Source organism: Chamaea fasciata, unplaced genomic scaffold (assembly GCF_029207755.1).
Source record: "Chamaea fasciata isolate MVZ Bird 193981 ecotype frontalis unplaced genomic scaffold, bChaFas1.0.hap1 SCAF_4, whole genome shotgun sequence".
Lineage (NCBI taxonomy): Eukaryota > Metazoa > Chordata > Aves > Passeriformes > Sylviidae > Chamaea > Chamaea fasciata.
In genome coordinates, this window is record NW_027094089.1 from 50174867 (window position 1) to 50190528 (window position 15662).

Consider the following 15662-nt stretch of genomic DNA (forward strand, 5'->3'; position numbering starts at 1 on the left):
GCTTCACCTTCATTTATTTTTGTCTTTACATGTGCATTTTTTTCCAAACACACCACATTCCTACAGCATCTTTATGCTATCCACCGCTTCATACTTCGGCAGTTCCAGGTTTCTCCAGTTAGCTGCTGGTATCCTATGTAAGCATTTCACTCTCTTTCCTACAGATGCAGCCAATTTCCCAGTCAAGTCATGTGTACACCATTGAACCTAAAAGGTGAAGGTGTCCAACAGACTTAAACGCAACCAAAGCCCATGCTCGAAGCTTGGCATGATTGGAAGTTAAATCAATCTTGAAAGACATTGCTATTTGGTTTTAAAACAAAGGATTACACTCAAGCATTTGCAACTGTATCCCCAGCATCAGTATTTGTCAAGGCTCAAAGAAAGTTACAGGTTTGCAAGTTCTAACTGCATTACCAGTTTTACAGAAGTCACATTTATAGTCAGAACCCTCACTATTAGTTAATATCAGAACTGATACTGACCCAAGCCAGTGAAAAAACTATTAAATTCCAATTAAAACCTTTAAAGTATTAAATGTTTCCTAAAAATAAAAAAAAAATAACAACAGGAAACCCTATTTGATCACTCAAGAACATTAACAGAGAAAGATCTGAAGCATAAGTCCGTGCATGACTAACAAAATCCTTGCACAAAGCAAATTTACAACAAATAACAATACACCCTGAAAGAATGGTGGGGGGGAATCCATCAAGTCAGAAAGGGCAAGCAGAAAAAGTAGAAGTAACAGATCTAAGTCTATGAGGATATATCAGATTGCTACAGGCCACACACAAAATTAGATGAACAGTCAAAGCAAAATGTTCAATTTTTTACCCTCCTTGCTTAGTCAGGAGGTCAATGTACAGATGAAATGCATTTCTAGGTATAATACCTGAAAAAAAAAATTTGTACAGGAACAAAATTACTCACTCAAAGCACGTAATTTCCTAAGCTAAAACTAAATAGCACTGGGTATGAAATTCTTTAAAACATTCACCTGCAATATGAAGTGACCATAAACAGCCTGGAAGCCCCCTGCACTCTGATAGACCTGAGCACCTAAGGCTAGCATCTTTGCCATTCACTGCTGCTCATGGTGGTACAGAACACTCTGGTTTGGCTCTTATGTACCTCATATTACTGGCCTAACTCAAAACTAAGCCTGCTCTATTTTCAGTTGTGTTCTCCCAGTCTAAGTCTCCTGTAATGTTTCACTTAATTCAGCATTGAAACACTTCCTGAAGACATGGGAGCAACACGCTGCTGCCGCATTTTGAAGCGAGGGAAGTGTAGCAGATTCAGCAGTTGTTGCCAAGCCAGATAAGGTGAGAGCACTTGGTTCATTTACTGTCACTGAATAGAAAGATTTCTGAAGTCCTGCAGGCCTGTAGGTCCAACCCAGCACAAATGTGACAGTCCAATGAGTGACATGCTGAAAGAAAAAAACTAGCTCAGCACTGTCCTATCCCCCTCCAGGCATCTGGGGCTGGAGCTCCCAACACCCAGGTAAGGCTTGTAGCATGGAAGTCAGAAGTTTGTGCCACTCCAGCTCTTGCTTACTGTCTCTATCTATTACTGAAGACTGCTATGAAGAGCACTTCATGATTCCTTGACCACAAAGCAAAAAGAATCGTATTTTTTCAGAAGTGGTCCATGAAGCTTCTCTACTGACTGTTTACAGATACTGTAATAAGACACTAGACAACACATTTTAAAAATATATTTCAACTGTATTACATGTTCTTTCAAACTGTGAAAACCTATCTGGCTTGGTAATAAACCAAATTTGTATGCTCTATGCTACTTTGAAAACGTGTTTCACATGTCCAAAGTTAAGACAGTTTTCCTATGTCATACACTAGAGAATTTACCACACTGTTCACTGAGAAGGTGCATCCCCTTTCATACTCATGAAACACTACGAATTGTTCCTCATTTCTGCAATTAGTTTGATTTAAGGGACAAGCAGAGATAACAATTGCTTGGGGTTGGCTTTTTTTGTTGTGAGGTTAGGAATTTTTGGGGGGCGGAGTGTGCCTGACTTTTATTTTTATATAGGCAAGAGGGGAAAAATAAAATTATTATCATGAAGTGAAGAATCAAACTAAATTAAAAGACAACAAAAAGAATTAATACTTTACTTCACAAATATCCCCTATTAGTCATATCTTTTAAGGCTTACGATGCTTACATAGTTTGTTTTCATTTTAGACCACTCTATTGTTTTATATAGGAGCACATGAAAGCCAGTTTTAGTCAAAAAAATTCTTCCATCCCCATGTTAAGTTTTGCCATTAAAAAAAAAAAAAATTCACTAAAGTCCTACAAACAAGACTGTCCACCAATGATCCTTCAGGCCTGCAGAGCACAGAACTGCTGAAACACAGCCAGAATGTGGTGGTCCAGTTCGGCTGTAAACAGGAGGTTCTCAAGTGTCACCATGTACTGCTGGATTATCTGGTGGTGCTGGCAGATTAAAAAAAAAAAAAACAAAACAAAAACAAACCACATATATTTACTGTTTTTATATTTATATCAGAATCGGCAGAGAAGTCAAGATATGTAAGAACCACAAAAGTTCTTATCTGAGCTTTTTAGCACAACCAATTTCCACAATGTAGCAGTCATGGATAAGAAAAGCATAATGTAGAGGCACTGCTGACCCCAAGAACAAAGCCTGTCCTGAAATCCTGCCTTGTGATCTCTTGTAAACCTTTACTCACAGATCCTGAATTCTGTGCAGGACACAACGCCACACTGCAGGTATCTTAGGAGAATCACGGTATTTCCTTTCCTCTGAAGAAACATCTACTACCAGGGGAGGGGGTTCATCCCAAGGGAGAATTACACCACCCCTCGCATTCTTCAACACATCTTGTACTCATACAGGTATAACTTCCTGTAACTAATCACTTTCATCCAGACACCTGTGCTTCTTAACTGATTTACTATAGAGCCAAATATTCAAAAATCATGTTAGATATTTACGCACCTCACTAAAAGGAATCCTGCAATATTTTAATTCACTTATTTAAAACATGTCTATTTTAGCATTCTTGTTTGTCCTTACTAAAAAAACACAGTTAAGTGCAAGTCAGTGAAATTCATAATCACATCCTGAAATACTTTTGCGGTATGCTTACAGTGAGGGAATTCTCCACTCAGCATCTGGAGTCACTCTACCAGACTGTGGCAGAGATTTGGCCAGAGCCATAGAGCTGTGACCTGGCCCCACACCAGCCTCTGGGGAAAATGTGCTGCTGCCACCTACTGCTATTCTCGTGGAGCGCTCAGCCCTCCATCAACTGAGCTTTCCCAATTAAGCATGGCCCTGCCAACACCCTTCCAAACTGAGAAATGAAACTTACCTGCAGGAAGATCTGCTGCAACCTCTCTATACAGCTCTTGTACCACGGTGTAAATACATCAATTCCACCAGTCTCACAGCGCACTAAGTGCTCCGTTAACAACATAATGAAACGCTGCAGTAGAGGGGAATAAACAAACTTATCCAAGTACTCATCAAATTAAAGCAGAGTCCTAAGCTCAGGTAAGAGGATCTGGGTGTCAGAAGCTTTGAACAACACTGTGAGAATAATTATTTTGCTTGGCAAATACTGAATTTAGTATGAAAATAAACCAGTTATTTTCTGGTTGTTCAGGAAATTGTGTGCTAGCAGAATTCCTTTGCTCCTAAGCACTTGAAACTCATCAGATCCTGCTCAGAACTAGTCTTTGTAAACTCATCAACCTCTTTCCATATTCTTATTCCAAGAAAATGCCCAAGCTGGTAGTGATGCTGAAAGCTTATAAATCAAGTAACTTTGAAACCTAAACTAAGAAGAGACTTTGACCATCATTACCTGGAATATAACAAGAAAGAGATTCTTCTGCTCACTCTGGGCTGACTCTACTTTTTCCTGCAAGCGCTCTATCTGCTCCTCTAGTGGTCCATCTTCCCGATCGGTGCTTCGGTCGTCATCATCATCATCATCATCACTGTCTCGCTGTAAACGACAACAACACAGGACTTAACCAGTAATTTGGCAGGTGCGGATACCGTGAATACCTTCCAGTTAGTTCCATGTGTGAAAAGGTATGCAGAACAACTGAAGAGCAGCACATAATTCCAGATAAAAATTCAGAAGGAAAAATGCTAATATGGGAAAGTGAAAAAAAAAATTAATGACAAGATTTCGGAAAAACTAGAGCAAGCATAGAGGCTTTATCAGAATTGAGGGCTTTTCCTCCAGGAAAGCCTCTAGCTGAGGTACCCCTACACCAGGGCATGCAGCATGGGCAACAAACAGGAGGAATTGGAAGCCACTGTGCTGCTGGACGGTTATGACCTTGTTGTCATTCCTGAAACTCGGTGGGATGGATCCCATGACTGGAGTGTGACTAACAATGGCCACAGGCTGTTCAGAAGGGACATGGGATGGAAGAGACACAGAGGGATTGCCCTCTACATCAAGAGTCAGATTGAGTGTGAAGAGTCTCTAAGAACAGCCATGAGCAAGTCAAAAGCTGATGGGTGATGACCCCAGACAGAGGTGACAAAGGGACCCCTTTGGGTGGTGTCTGGGACAGACTCCCAGCCAAGGAGAGACCACTGATGAAGCCTTCTCGCTCCAGCTACAAGGAGGCATTGTGCTCATGGGCTCTTGTGCTGTGGGGGACTTCAACCACACCTGCACATGCTGGAAAAGTAGCTGTAGGCAATCCTTGAGATTCCTGGAATGCATGGAGGATAAATCCCTGTCTCAGGAAGTAGTCCTACAATAGGGGAGGTGTCACTGGATCTGCTGGTCTCCAGCATAAGGGAGCTAATGGGGACATCAAGATAGGAGGCAGTGATCATGCCTTGGTGGAATTCAGAGTCCCGAGGGATATGGGTCAAGAAAGGAGTCAAGAGAGACCCCTGAACTTTAGGAAAGCAGACTTTCAGCTTTTAAGGGACATAGTCAATGAGATTGCCTGAGAGACGGCCCTCAGAGACAGGGGAGAGGAACAGAGCTGGCAAATCTCCACTAGAGAGCAAGAGCTTGCAATCCCTAACAGCAAGAAATCAGACAAGGAAGACAGAAGACTGACATGGCTGAGTAGGGAAAAATGGCTGGTCAAACTAAAAGGAAAGAAGCAAATGCAGAAGCAGCGGAAACAAGGACATGTAATCTGGGAAGAGCATAGAGACAAAGCTGGGTTGAGTAGGAATGGGGTGAGGAAGGCCAAGGCAAAGCTGGAACTGAACCTGGCAAGGGACACAAAAAATATCAGGAAGCTATGCCAGCCAGAAAAGGGAAATCAAAGAAGTTGTGTCCCCTGATAGACAATGCTGGTACACTGGTAACAACAACTGAGGGGAAAGCTGAGGTACTCAACAACTTCTTTTGCTGCAGTCTTCAATGGTAACCCCTCTTCCCACATCTCTTGAGTGGACAAAGAGCAGCATGAGGATTGGGGGAGCAAAGTCTCTCCCACTCTAAGTAAAGATCAGGTTCATGGCCACCTGAAGAACTTGAACATACTTAAAAAGTCTACAGGAGCCAGTGAGATGCATCCTAGAGTTCCCTACAGGGAACCAGCTGATGTAATTGCCAAGTCACTCTCCATGACATTTGAAAAGCTGTGGCTGTCAGGTGAAGTCCATGTGACTGGAAAAGGGAAAACACTGTACCCATCTTTAAAACGTGTAGAAAGGAGGACCCCTGGAACAACTGACCTGTGGGCATCAACTCTCTGCCTGGGAAGATCATGGAACATATCCTGCTGGAAAGCTCTGCTAAGGCACATGGAGGACAGGGACGTGATTTGGGACAGCCAGCATGGCTTTACCAAGGGCAAGTCCTGCCTGACCAACCTGCAGGCCTTCTATGATGGAGTGACTCCACTAGTGGACAAGGGAAAGGCAGCAGATGCTATTTATCAGGACTTTGACATGGTCCTCCACAACATCCTCCTCTCTAAATTGGAGACAGATGGATTTGATGGCTGAACTGCTACATGGGTAAGAAATCGGTGGCATCCAGAGGGTAGTGGTTAACAAATCTGAGTCCCAATCAATGGGACATCAGGGAGCAGTGGTATCCCTCAGGGGTCCGTATTGGGACCAGTGTTATTTCATAGATGAAGCATACTCCTCATCAAATTTGCAGATGACACCAAACCAAGTGGTGATGTCAACATTCCCGAAGGACAGGATGCCAACCAGAAGCACCTGCACAAGCTTGAGAAGGGACCCATGGAAATGTCATGAGGATCAACAAGGCCAAGTTCAAGGTGCTGCACCTGGGTCAGGACAACCCCCAGCACAGCACAGGCTGGGCCTGCACAGATGGAGAGCAGCCCTGTGAGAAGGACTTGGGGGTGCTGCCGGGTGAGAGGCTGGGCCTGAGCCAGCCATGAGCACTCCCAGCCCAGAAAGCCAAATGTGTCCTGGGGCTGCATCCAAGGCAATGTGGGCAGCAGGGGAGGGAGGGGATTCTGCCCCTCTGCTCTGCTCTGGTGAGGCCCCACCAGGAACTCTGCATCCAGCTCTGGGGCCCCAGCACAGGAAGGATATGGACCTGATGGAGTGAGTCCAGAGGAGGGACACCAAGATGATCAGAGGGATGAAGCATGTCTTATATGAGGGAAAGGCTGAGAGAATTGGGTTTGTTCAGCCTGGAGCAAAGCAGGCTCTGGGGTGATCTAATTGTAGACTTCCAGTACCTGCAGGGAGCCTGCAAGAAAGAGGGACTAATTACAAGAGCATGCAGTGGTAGAACAAGGATGAATGGCCTTAAACTGAAAGAGAGTAGGTTTTGATTAGAAATAGGGAAGAAATTCTTTGCTGTGAGAGTGGTGAGGCGCTGGAACAGGTTGCCCAGGGAAGCTGAGGATGCCCCACCCCTGGGACTATTCAAGGCCAGACTGGATGGAGCTCTGAGCAAGCTGATCTAGTGGAAGGTGTCCCTGCTAATGGCAAGGGCTTAAAACTAGGTGATCTTTGAGGTCCCTTCCAACTCAGGTCATTCTATGATTTCATGATTTATTTAAGGGAAACACAGTGAAACGTAATATGCCTGCTAACTTTATCATTACATGGTAATGAACAACTTTTTAAGAACGATCTGGCATAGATTTTTTTCAAGCTGCATCTACTGCAGCAAGACAGGTAATTTATTAAGTAAGGAGTTCTGAAATCTCAGGCCTTCAAAAAATAATGCACCTGGTGCAAATTCCCTCCTGCACTTGGTGCAAGAACTCAAATGAATCCAGCTGGTTAGCACAACAGGAAGGCTAAAGACTGGAGTCAGTGTTTTGAAGTGGGGACTCCCTATATTCATGATCAAAAAGGCTACTCTCAAGACAGAAATGGAAGGTCAGCATGGAAACTGATTTACTAACTGGGTACATGGCATGCTTCACTGCATCGTAACCAACCACCACCCACAAAATACACCTGAATACCAGCCTTGGAAGGTCAAGTGACTAAGTCTTAAACAAGACTACAAGGCATATAGGAGGAAAGGTAAGATCTGATGAATTACGGTAAATTCAAACACAATACATTGCTTCAGTATCATATAGTTATTTCTACACAAAAACATCCATAAATTACCACCACGAAACTTCAGATACCGGTAAAAGAAGCATGTGTAATTTGTGACAAATACAGGGCCATGTGTTAACTCACCTACAGTACAGGAAATGAAGTTCACAACCATGAGACAGGCATAGCCCTGAATCAGTGCAAAAAATGAAAATGACGTACCAGAGCAAGTGAGAATTTAATATTATTCTCTCTATAGGAAATTGCCTATTTCCCATCTATAGAGGTTTTCTGAACTCAAAACACTGAAGGACCAAGATACAGCCTGCAAGCCTTGGACTCATTCCATGCTAAGGGAATCCCCTTCACGCTGGGGACATCAAAACTTGAGGGCTTACTTCCTCTAAAAGGAATGGTCATGGCAGCAGCGCAACAGCCTGCAGAACTACTCACTGTTGCATACAAATGTTTCTTCCTGGCACAACACTCGTTTAAAGTACTAAGAAATAAAGAGCTGCAGCAAGATACAAGGACAGAAAACACTAGTATATTTAGAATGCCAGAGAAGCTCTTTGCCTCACAGTAAGACCAATGACTGCATCTAAGTCTTCCATAACCACAGACATTTATTAATTGCTTGTCAATGTAGACTGAGGAGGCAAGTAGAATGGCTGTTGCTGTGAGTGAAGGAAACAAGGTGAAGGGGCTGGGATGAACCAACACTAGCAAGCTGTGAGTTATTAGTGATCACTTAACAGAAGCTTCTGGACAAATGACTGACTTGAGGAGCTTTTTTCAAAAAACATCAGCAGGCTCTGTGTCACATTTTGACACTAACCTCATTCAAAATTTTGGAGCTAGTTAAGGGTTTTATGCAGGTCAACACAGTTACAAACCTCAAAGAAACACAGGAGTTCTCTTTTGCTTTCTGCAATTCAGCATATTTATAAACTAACTTAATTCTGTCATAACTAAGTACGGCATTCAGCCAAGCTTCCTTGGGCCCCATCTCTTCCAGCTACCACAGATGAAGACACTCACTCCATTTTACTGGCCCACTTGAGACAACAGAACACAACAGCAGCTGCTACCTCATCAGTTTGCTGTATTCAGTAATGCAAGATAATGCAACCATATTCAGGAAAATAAGCTGAAGGAAGTGCCATGCCAGTGTCAGAATCCAGCAGCATTCATCAGAAGAACAGTAACAGCCAACTTCTCAATTGCTAATAGCTGTTTCTGTGCACTTCTGCATGGAAGCCACAAGAGCACTCTATAACAGAACTTACTATGAATAATTTGTAACTGTTCTTACTGTTCTCTAATAAGGTAATTGGAATCCAGATTAGAAGGCAAGTGGAAGACATAATTGTATTGGAAGAGAAACTTGTGAGAGAGAACTTGAACAGACCAAATATGTATGAACTCCCTTAAAAGATTCTTAAATTACAGCTACCATTAGAAAGGCGGACCAAGAACATGCATATGATTTTTGATGTCACAGTGCTACAGCTGGCCAAATCTCTGCAGACATGCTTCCTGAAGAATCATATGTATTCAGTCCTTCCCAAAACCAACTGTGTGTCTGTACCATCAGCATGCATGCTTGTATAACTTGGTTAAAAATTTACAAAGTACTCACTCTTTTGTGCTGCCTGGCCAATCTTGCTTTAGTCTCCTCCAGTTCTTTGTGAATCTTCAGGACATGCTTATTCATCTTACGAATTGTGGAATGTAAGATCTCCCAGATATAAAACCTAGGAAATACACAAAGCTCAAAACACCACATTATACACTACACAAAAATAAGAAACTAAATGTAGTTTCTTAACAGAAAAATGTAAGTGGGAGAATTAAAAAATCTAAGTATCATTTAAGGAGACATCTACCAGAGTGAATGAACACTCAGCATACAAGAAAGCAAGAATCTTGTAAAGCAAGAAATCTTAACAATCAGTTCTTGCCTATTTGTTGCAGTACACTTCAGAGTCAGAATTTTATTTCATGTACACGCTGCAAGACTACTAACACCAAACTTGACTCCTCAGATTGAACAGTTCTCCTGATCTCAATATGCAATGCATCAGTGGTGGCATAAGTTACACACCACCCCCAAAGGCCAGGGCCATGCCCAGCCAGGGCGATAAAACACACAGCAACAGACTCTGTCCAGGAACAGTCCCATGTCAGCAGGCTTAGACACTACTAGCAAAATGACATGCTAGCAGCAATCTTGCACTGTCACACCAACAGTCATACCCCAACTCAGAAAGAAAAATGTTTAAGTACATACTTTGTAGAAAGGGCAAAAGCCTAATTGTACCTTATTCCACTACTGAGTTTCCAAAGATTGAACTATGTACCGGCAACTTAACATTGCAAATCAAAGACAAGTAACAACGCAAACCATATTCTTGTTACCTAGTAAAATCATGTGCCAGCTCTGAAGAAAAGATCCAGTTTGCTACTGCAGCACAATCAACAATTTGTGTTCGAATCATCTTGTCCACAAGCACAGCAATCATCTGTATTTTGTGAAAGACAATACACACACAATCTGTGTAAAATATTCCAGCCTCAGATAAAACCAGCAATGTAACTCTGCATCAGTGGTATTACTAAGTAATTTCGAATACTTTATCAAACTGGGTAGTCAAGCTTAAAACGTTTCATATGAGGGGATCTGTATCAATTACATAAAGCATTCTAATTTTGTTAACAACCATACCTACTTCTGAAAGTATCACTCTTTGTTAGCATACATACTCCCATACAAAAGCAAAAAATACAAGAATCACAGTTGGAACAGAGGCCTTGAGAGACAAAAGTGCTAGTATTTGACATCGAAGTACTCCAACCAGAGCACGTATACCGGTTAAATCACCACAATGAAAGAGCTGCTGTTAGCCTACTCTCCTTGGACTGCAACAGCCTTCAAACCTGACAGTAAGCTTTTCTCTACAGGGCCCATTAACTTCAGGACAGAACGAACGAGCATTGTGGAGTCAGTGGAAAGGCTTACTTGCTACAAGCACTGCCATGATTCTGAGGGAGTTGCAAGCCATCTAGCAGGCAACTGCAGAGAGGAGTTACTGACTAAAGAAGATGCAAGCTGTTCAGAAAAAAGGGCTTATCTTAGTTACTCATGTGATTGAATGCCACAGTATCTAAGAACCACAGCCTGCACTGTATTTATCCTTACAACCACCCGCTGTCAAATGAGGATGTGTAACAAAGCTCCTTTAAAGGAAGGAAAATTAAAATAACTGAATGAATCATACAGAGGACTCAGCACTCAACTTTCAAGGCCCAAGATAGTATTCTATGCTCTATTTGTCTTTCTGCATTGCCAGGAAGGATTTCTGGTTACTTAGCCTGGTCTTCCAAAAAACACACGTCTAGGATTTGGAGAAAATATTCAATCTCAATGTTAAAGTTTCTCTTTATGAAGTCACCACCACCAGCTTGCTTTTAAGTCCAGAGACTACTGACTCCTGCTGTTAAATCACCACCTGCAGCACAGACCACTCATTAGTGCTTTAAGCCATATATGTAATCATTGCTGGTCTGAACCAAATCAAAGGATGTTCCCATAGACATAGGAGTAGGGTGGACAGTCTGAAAACAGACTCTGGACAAGGGCCTTGCTGTGAAGGCACCATTCCTTCTGTATGACAAGGAGGTTGAGGACTTGGGAATAAGAAAAAAGTCCTTGACTGAAAAGAAAAAACACTGAACTGCAGTAAAAACATGATTAAGTAGAACAGCAAACAGCAGACTTTCCTAAGTTTTGCATTTGAGATTTTTTTTAAAGGGATCTTGATTTATTCATAGAAGTTCAACATTTTTCAAAACCAAGTCTGGTTTTGGAACCTCCATCTCAGTTTGGTAATGCTGCAATACAAAGGAATGAAGAGAAAGCTGATACAGGCATTACACTGCAGTAATGAAATTTCTTCTGATCCAGTTAAATGGCAGCAAAAAGTAGGTCAGATTGTAAATGTCACATTTTCAAGGTCAGTAAACTGGGTAATTAGTGAAATATATTTTTTTTAAAAAATCCTCCTTTTCTCATGTTTTTAAGAGAGGAAACAGCTTGCATAGGTATCTTCTAGGTATACATTTTTTCCATTAGAGAATGGACCACAGGTCTAGTAGCAGATGCAAGGATTACTCCTGGTTATTAGTGGCATCACTTCTTATAGTCTGGCCTGTGCAACTGAGAGGAACAGCCCACTTTGCAGCACAGAAGTCCACTTTCAGCAAAACAAACAAACTGGCAAGGAGTATGTGAAGTAACTAATGCAGGCAAAGTCAGCCTGAGCTCCTCATTGATTTCTATTCATAGGAAAATGACATCTGAAGTAAAACACAACTGCTATCAAGAAACTGAACAGCTTAAACAACCAAGGCATCTTTTGTAGGTATTTTAGGGTGTTACTTCCTCTGGCTCAAGAATGAACATTATCACAGCACTGTCAGACTGATCTGTTCTGAACAGCCTCTACTGCAGCTCTACTAACCCTGCCCACAGACAATAGTGACTCCAGCACGAGCTCTGTGTAATAACTGGATGGCTTTCAGTAGCAATTCCTGAGGAAAAAAAAGGCCCAAAAATCCCTAGGCTTCCACATTTCTAGGATTGTGGCCTGTTTTAGATATGAGATTATATAAATATCTTATTTAAATTAATATATTTATGTTGCTTTCTGACTCTGAATAAAACCATGGTTTTGCCCAAAAGTTATTCTCTTGTTCAAAAACCAGCATAGAATGACAGCCCTTGCACTTTCACAGTGAACTTTTGAGAAAAAGGCAGCACCACTGATGGTATATATTTTATGCCCAGCCTTCATTTTAGTAGTCGCAACACTAAATACAATCTAAACTTTCCTTAGAATGACAACAGACAAGTCATTTTTAAAGGATATAAAACAAACTGTACATTTTTTATTCACCTATGACCTCTGTGAGTTGAAACTCACAAAGATCCTTGACATTCCAGCCTCTTACCTGTGGATGATTCTTCCAAACCTCATACACAACCCTCAGAACATGAAGTTTCCCCTCATCACTTTCAGCAAGTGTTTTGAAGACTTCATGAAACCTTTTAATAGAAGTAAGCAGTCAATGGATAGGCTGGGACCAGGTCAAAAGAGCAGAAGATATAAAGCAAGTGGTTTAGATTGGCCAAAAGAAAATTATGTGACTCTCCACAGCATTTCTTAGAAAATATTACCATCCTGACCTAAAACAGTCTACAAAGAAATGACATCTCCTAAAAGCAACGTCTTAGTGGTGAACCTACTTCCTGAAGCTAGGCTAAATTTCTCAGGCTCTCAAAAGCAGGAGGCACTTTACTCCTCCACGTGCTTATCTATACACAGCTGAACCAAAATTTGCTGCCTTTTGAGCCTTAGACCTACCTCTTAACACATTTCTGCAACTTCAGCCACTTATCCTAAGGGCCTATTTTCCAAGGAGAGGCTGCTAAAAGCATCTATTTTAGCAGTTACTCTAACTGCTGCACAGCATTCATAGCCCAGCTTATTGTAATATAACTATAAAGCATAAGAGGCTCTTCTTGATCTCTTGGCTGCCACTGCTGTTGTGCAGTGGAGAAAATACCATGGTCTGAGTGTATTTGAATCAACCTGCCTCTTTTACTCCTGACTGTAGGTTACTACTTGCAGCTTCTTATCAACACTGCCTCTGGAGAGCTTCCAGGTGCACGTTTTTGTAATAGCTTTATCTATCTTTAGGGACAGATAGAAAAATAAGTCATTAAGATGCATGTGATGAAAACCACTTTCATGCAATGAAACCACTTAAAATCAACTCCAAAATACACAGGATTAAAAATGTTATTCTAATTTTGCTAAAAATGGAGCAGTAAATTCTTTGCTGTTCCAGCATATCTTTAAGGGATGAACTCAAAGTATTTTAGGATGGATTTTACTCTGCTTTGGCAGACAGAAGAAATTAGCAGCAGACTGTTTTGAAGTTTCATGTTTTCTTTTCCTTTGCCTTTTTTTAATACAGATGTAATTGTCCTAGATTGATATTCATAGTATAAGATATTGTGATGGCAGCTACCCAGTCATTGAAATGTAGGGAGAATCCCTTTTTCTGTGCCATAGCCAGCAAATAAATAATACAAAAATTATGTGATTTTCCGAACCTGTCTCATTTACTTCATTTACATCACATGGCTGCAATGTATGTATTTATGTTAATTCCATTTACATACGTATAATCTAGGATTTACACTACCATTCCTTCAGTAAGCAAGGTCATTAGCTCTCCTAGTCATATTGCTTTGTAGAGTACTAACACTGCTGAAGCTTGCACTCCATTTCTTTTATCATGCATTGAACTGTCAGATTTAAACTGTTCTGTGCGCCCCAAAATAATGCACATATTATACTTACTTTGCCAGGGCGCTGAAGGAGTGGCTAAAGGACTTTGCAGCTAGATGGAGCAGAGTCTGAACAAAGACTTCTATTTTCAGAGGGTTGAAAGTAAATCCTTCACCTGCAAGTTATTTGAAGTTGAAACTAATAAACACTTTAAGTAAAGCATGTAAGCTACTTGTACAACTGTAGAGATAACTTATGGTTTTAGCTCTCATTTACAAGAGTTCCATCAACAGAGTTCTGCAGGGCTGGGCAAGGAGCTAGTAAAGACTCCCACAAAATGTGCAGTTTCAGGATCCAAATTTGCCACAGAGAAAATGTGCAGAAAGCTTCTTCACCAGCATGGAATCCTAACAGAGACACAGCCACCCCACCAATAGTGACAACATTGATGGCAGCACGAAAGTCACCAAGGGAAACTGCAGCTGCGCACCAAGATGAGGGCCTTGGAAGGCCATAAAGATGGGGGTGTGGGTGAGGAGGGGGCAAGGTAAGGATTGTTAACATACAGCAGTTGACCATTTAGGATATTGGGGAAAGGTCCACCAGGCATGTACAGCAAATACAGCTACTATGGTGAATGGTGGCAGGTGCCCTTCTGCAGCTGAAGACAGGCAAAAGGAAGAGCACTAATTAGTGGGTAATGTCTAAAGCAAATCAGGAGACATGACAGTGGATTCTAGGGAAAAAAAACCCCACCAGATCACTGCTGCTCTCTGCCTGTGTAGCTGAACCCTTGCAAATACTCCAAAAACAACGAAGCATTCACCATTGTTTAGATCACTTCTAACTCTCTCTTACACCCCTCACTCTGTAAAACACTAAAACTTTAGGAATCAGTGCTGTCTGTGGCTGAAAAGCTAAGGAGAATGTGAGCAGCCTCACTGTAAATTTTCATCTGTGGAACATGCCAGCCAGCTGGATGGCTGTCTTATCTGTTGTGGGACTTCACTGAGGGCAGGGAAGCTCTTAGGGCAGAAGCATGGAATTTCAGAACAGCCCTCTGCCACTGAAAGTGAAGGGGATGTTAGATTCTTTTATTCCTTTAATAACTGCAGGAAAACACACATACCAGGTTATCTCTACTAGGAAAAACAGGCAGGTCTCTGCATGTAAGATGTTTACAAAAGTGGGAAGCAGTGATGTATTTACTGATAATTGAAACCAACTACTAGACAGAAAAGCATACAGGTCTGTGAACCAACACACTCATAGCTTCAAATCATGGCCTATCAGTCCACACACAGAATAAATGATTAGGCTATCAAAGCCTAACAGCTTGTATCTTACCATCATCATCATCCTGGTTTGGATTGGGCACATCTTTTAAAATACTGAAGATTTCATCATTGCTGGCCTTATTTTTAATTGCAATTGTTAAACAGAGTGCCACAGTATATCCAGGAAGAGACCCTGAACAAAAACAAAGAGGTAATAAATATGGAAAGGCAAGTAAGTGAACAATTCTAACATCAGTCTGCCTTGCAGAGAGAAACAAGTATCCTTCACAGCTACACCTAAAACTTGGCGTTTCCAGTATCACTGTCCACCTCAATACGCCATAAAATTGATCAACACTTTTCTAGTCTTCATGGTAAATTCAAAACTTGGAGTAGAACCTTTAGACCTGAGCTCAGGCAATCATGTTCCTCCCTAAAGCTCTACTTCAGTTTCCACCAGGTTTCTAAAAATACAATACTTCCTTGTTT

General features: G+C 41.5%; 1 protein-coding gene across 1 annotated transcript in view; it reads right to left on the reverse strand.

The window, feature by feature from the left end:
- NCBP1 (nuclear cap binding protein subunit 1) overlaps window positions 1-15662 on the reverse strand; it is a 30870-nt gene continuing 15208 nt past the window's right edge. Inside the window, exons 16-23 of the mRNA XM_066181487.1 lie at window positions 15244-15366; window positions 13969-14071; window positions 12551-12644; window positions 9959-10062; window positions 9180-9294; window positions 3867-4010; window positions 3372-3485; window positions 1-2469 (exon numbers count right to left, since the gene is read on the reverse strand). Coding sequence (XP_066037584.1) covers window positions 2356-2469; window positions 3372-3485; window positions 3867-4010; window positions 9180-9294; window positions 9959-10062; window positions 12551-12644; window positions 13969-14071; window positions 15244-15366 — 911 coding nt within the window. The 3' untranslated portion in view covers window positions 1-2355. The remainder of the gene's footprint in view (window positions 2470-3371; window positions 3486-3866; window positions 4011-9179; window positions 9295-9958; window positions 10063-12550; window positions 12645-13968; window positions 14072-15243; window positions 15367-15662) is intronic.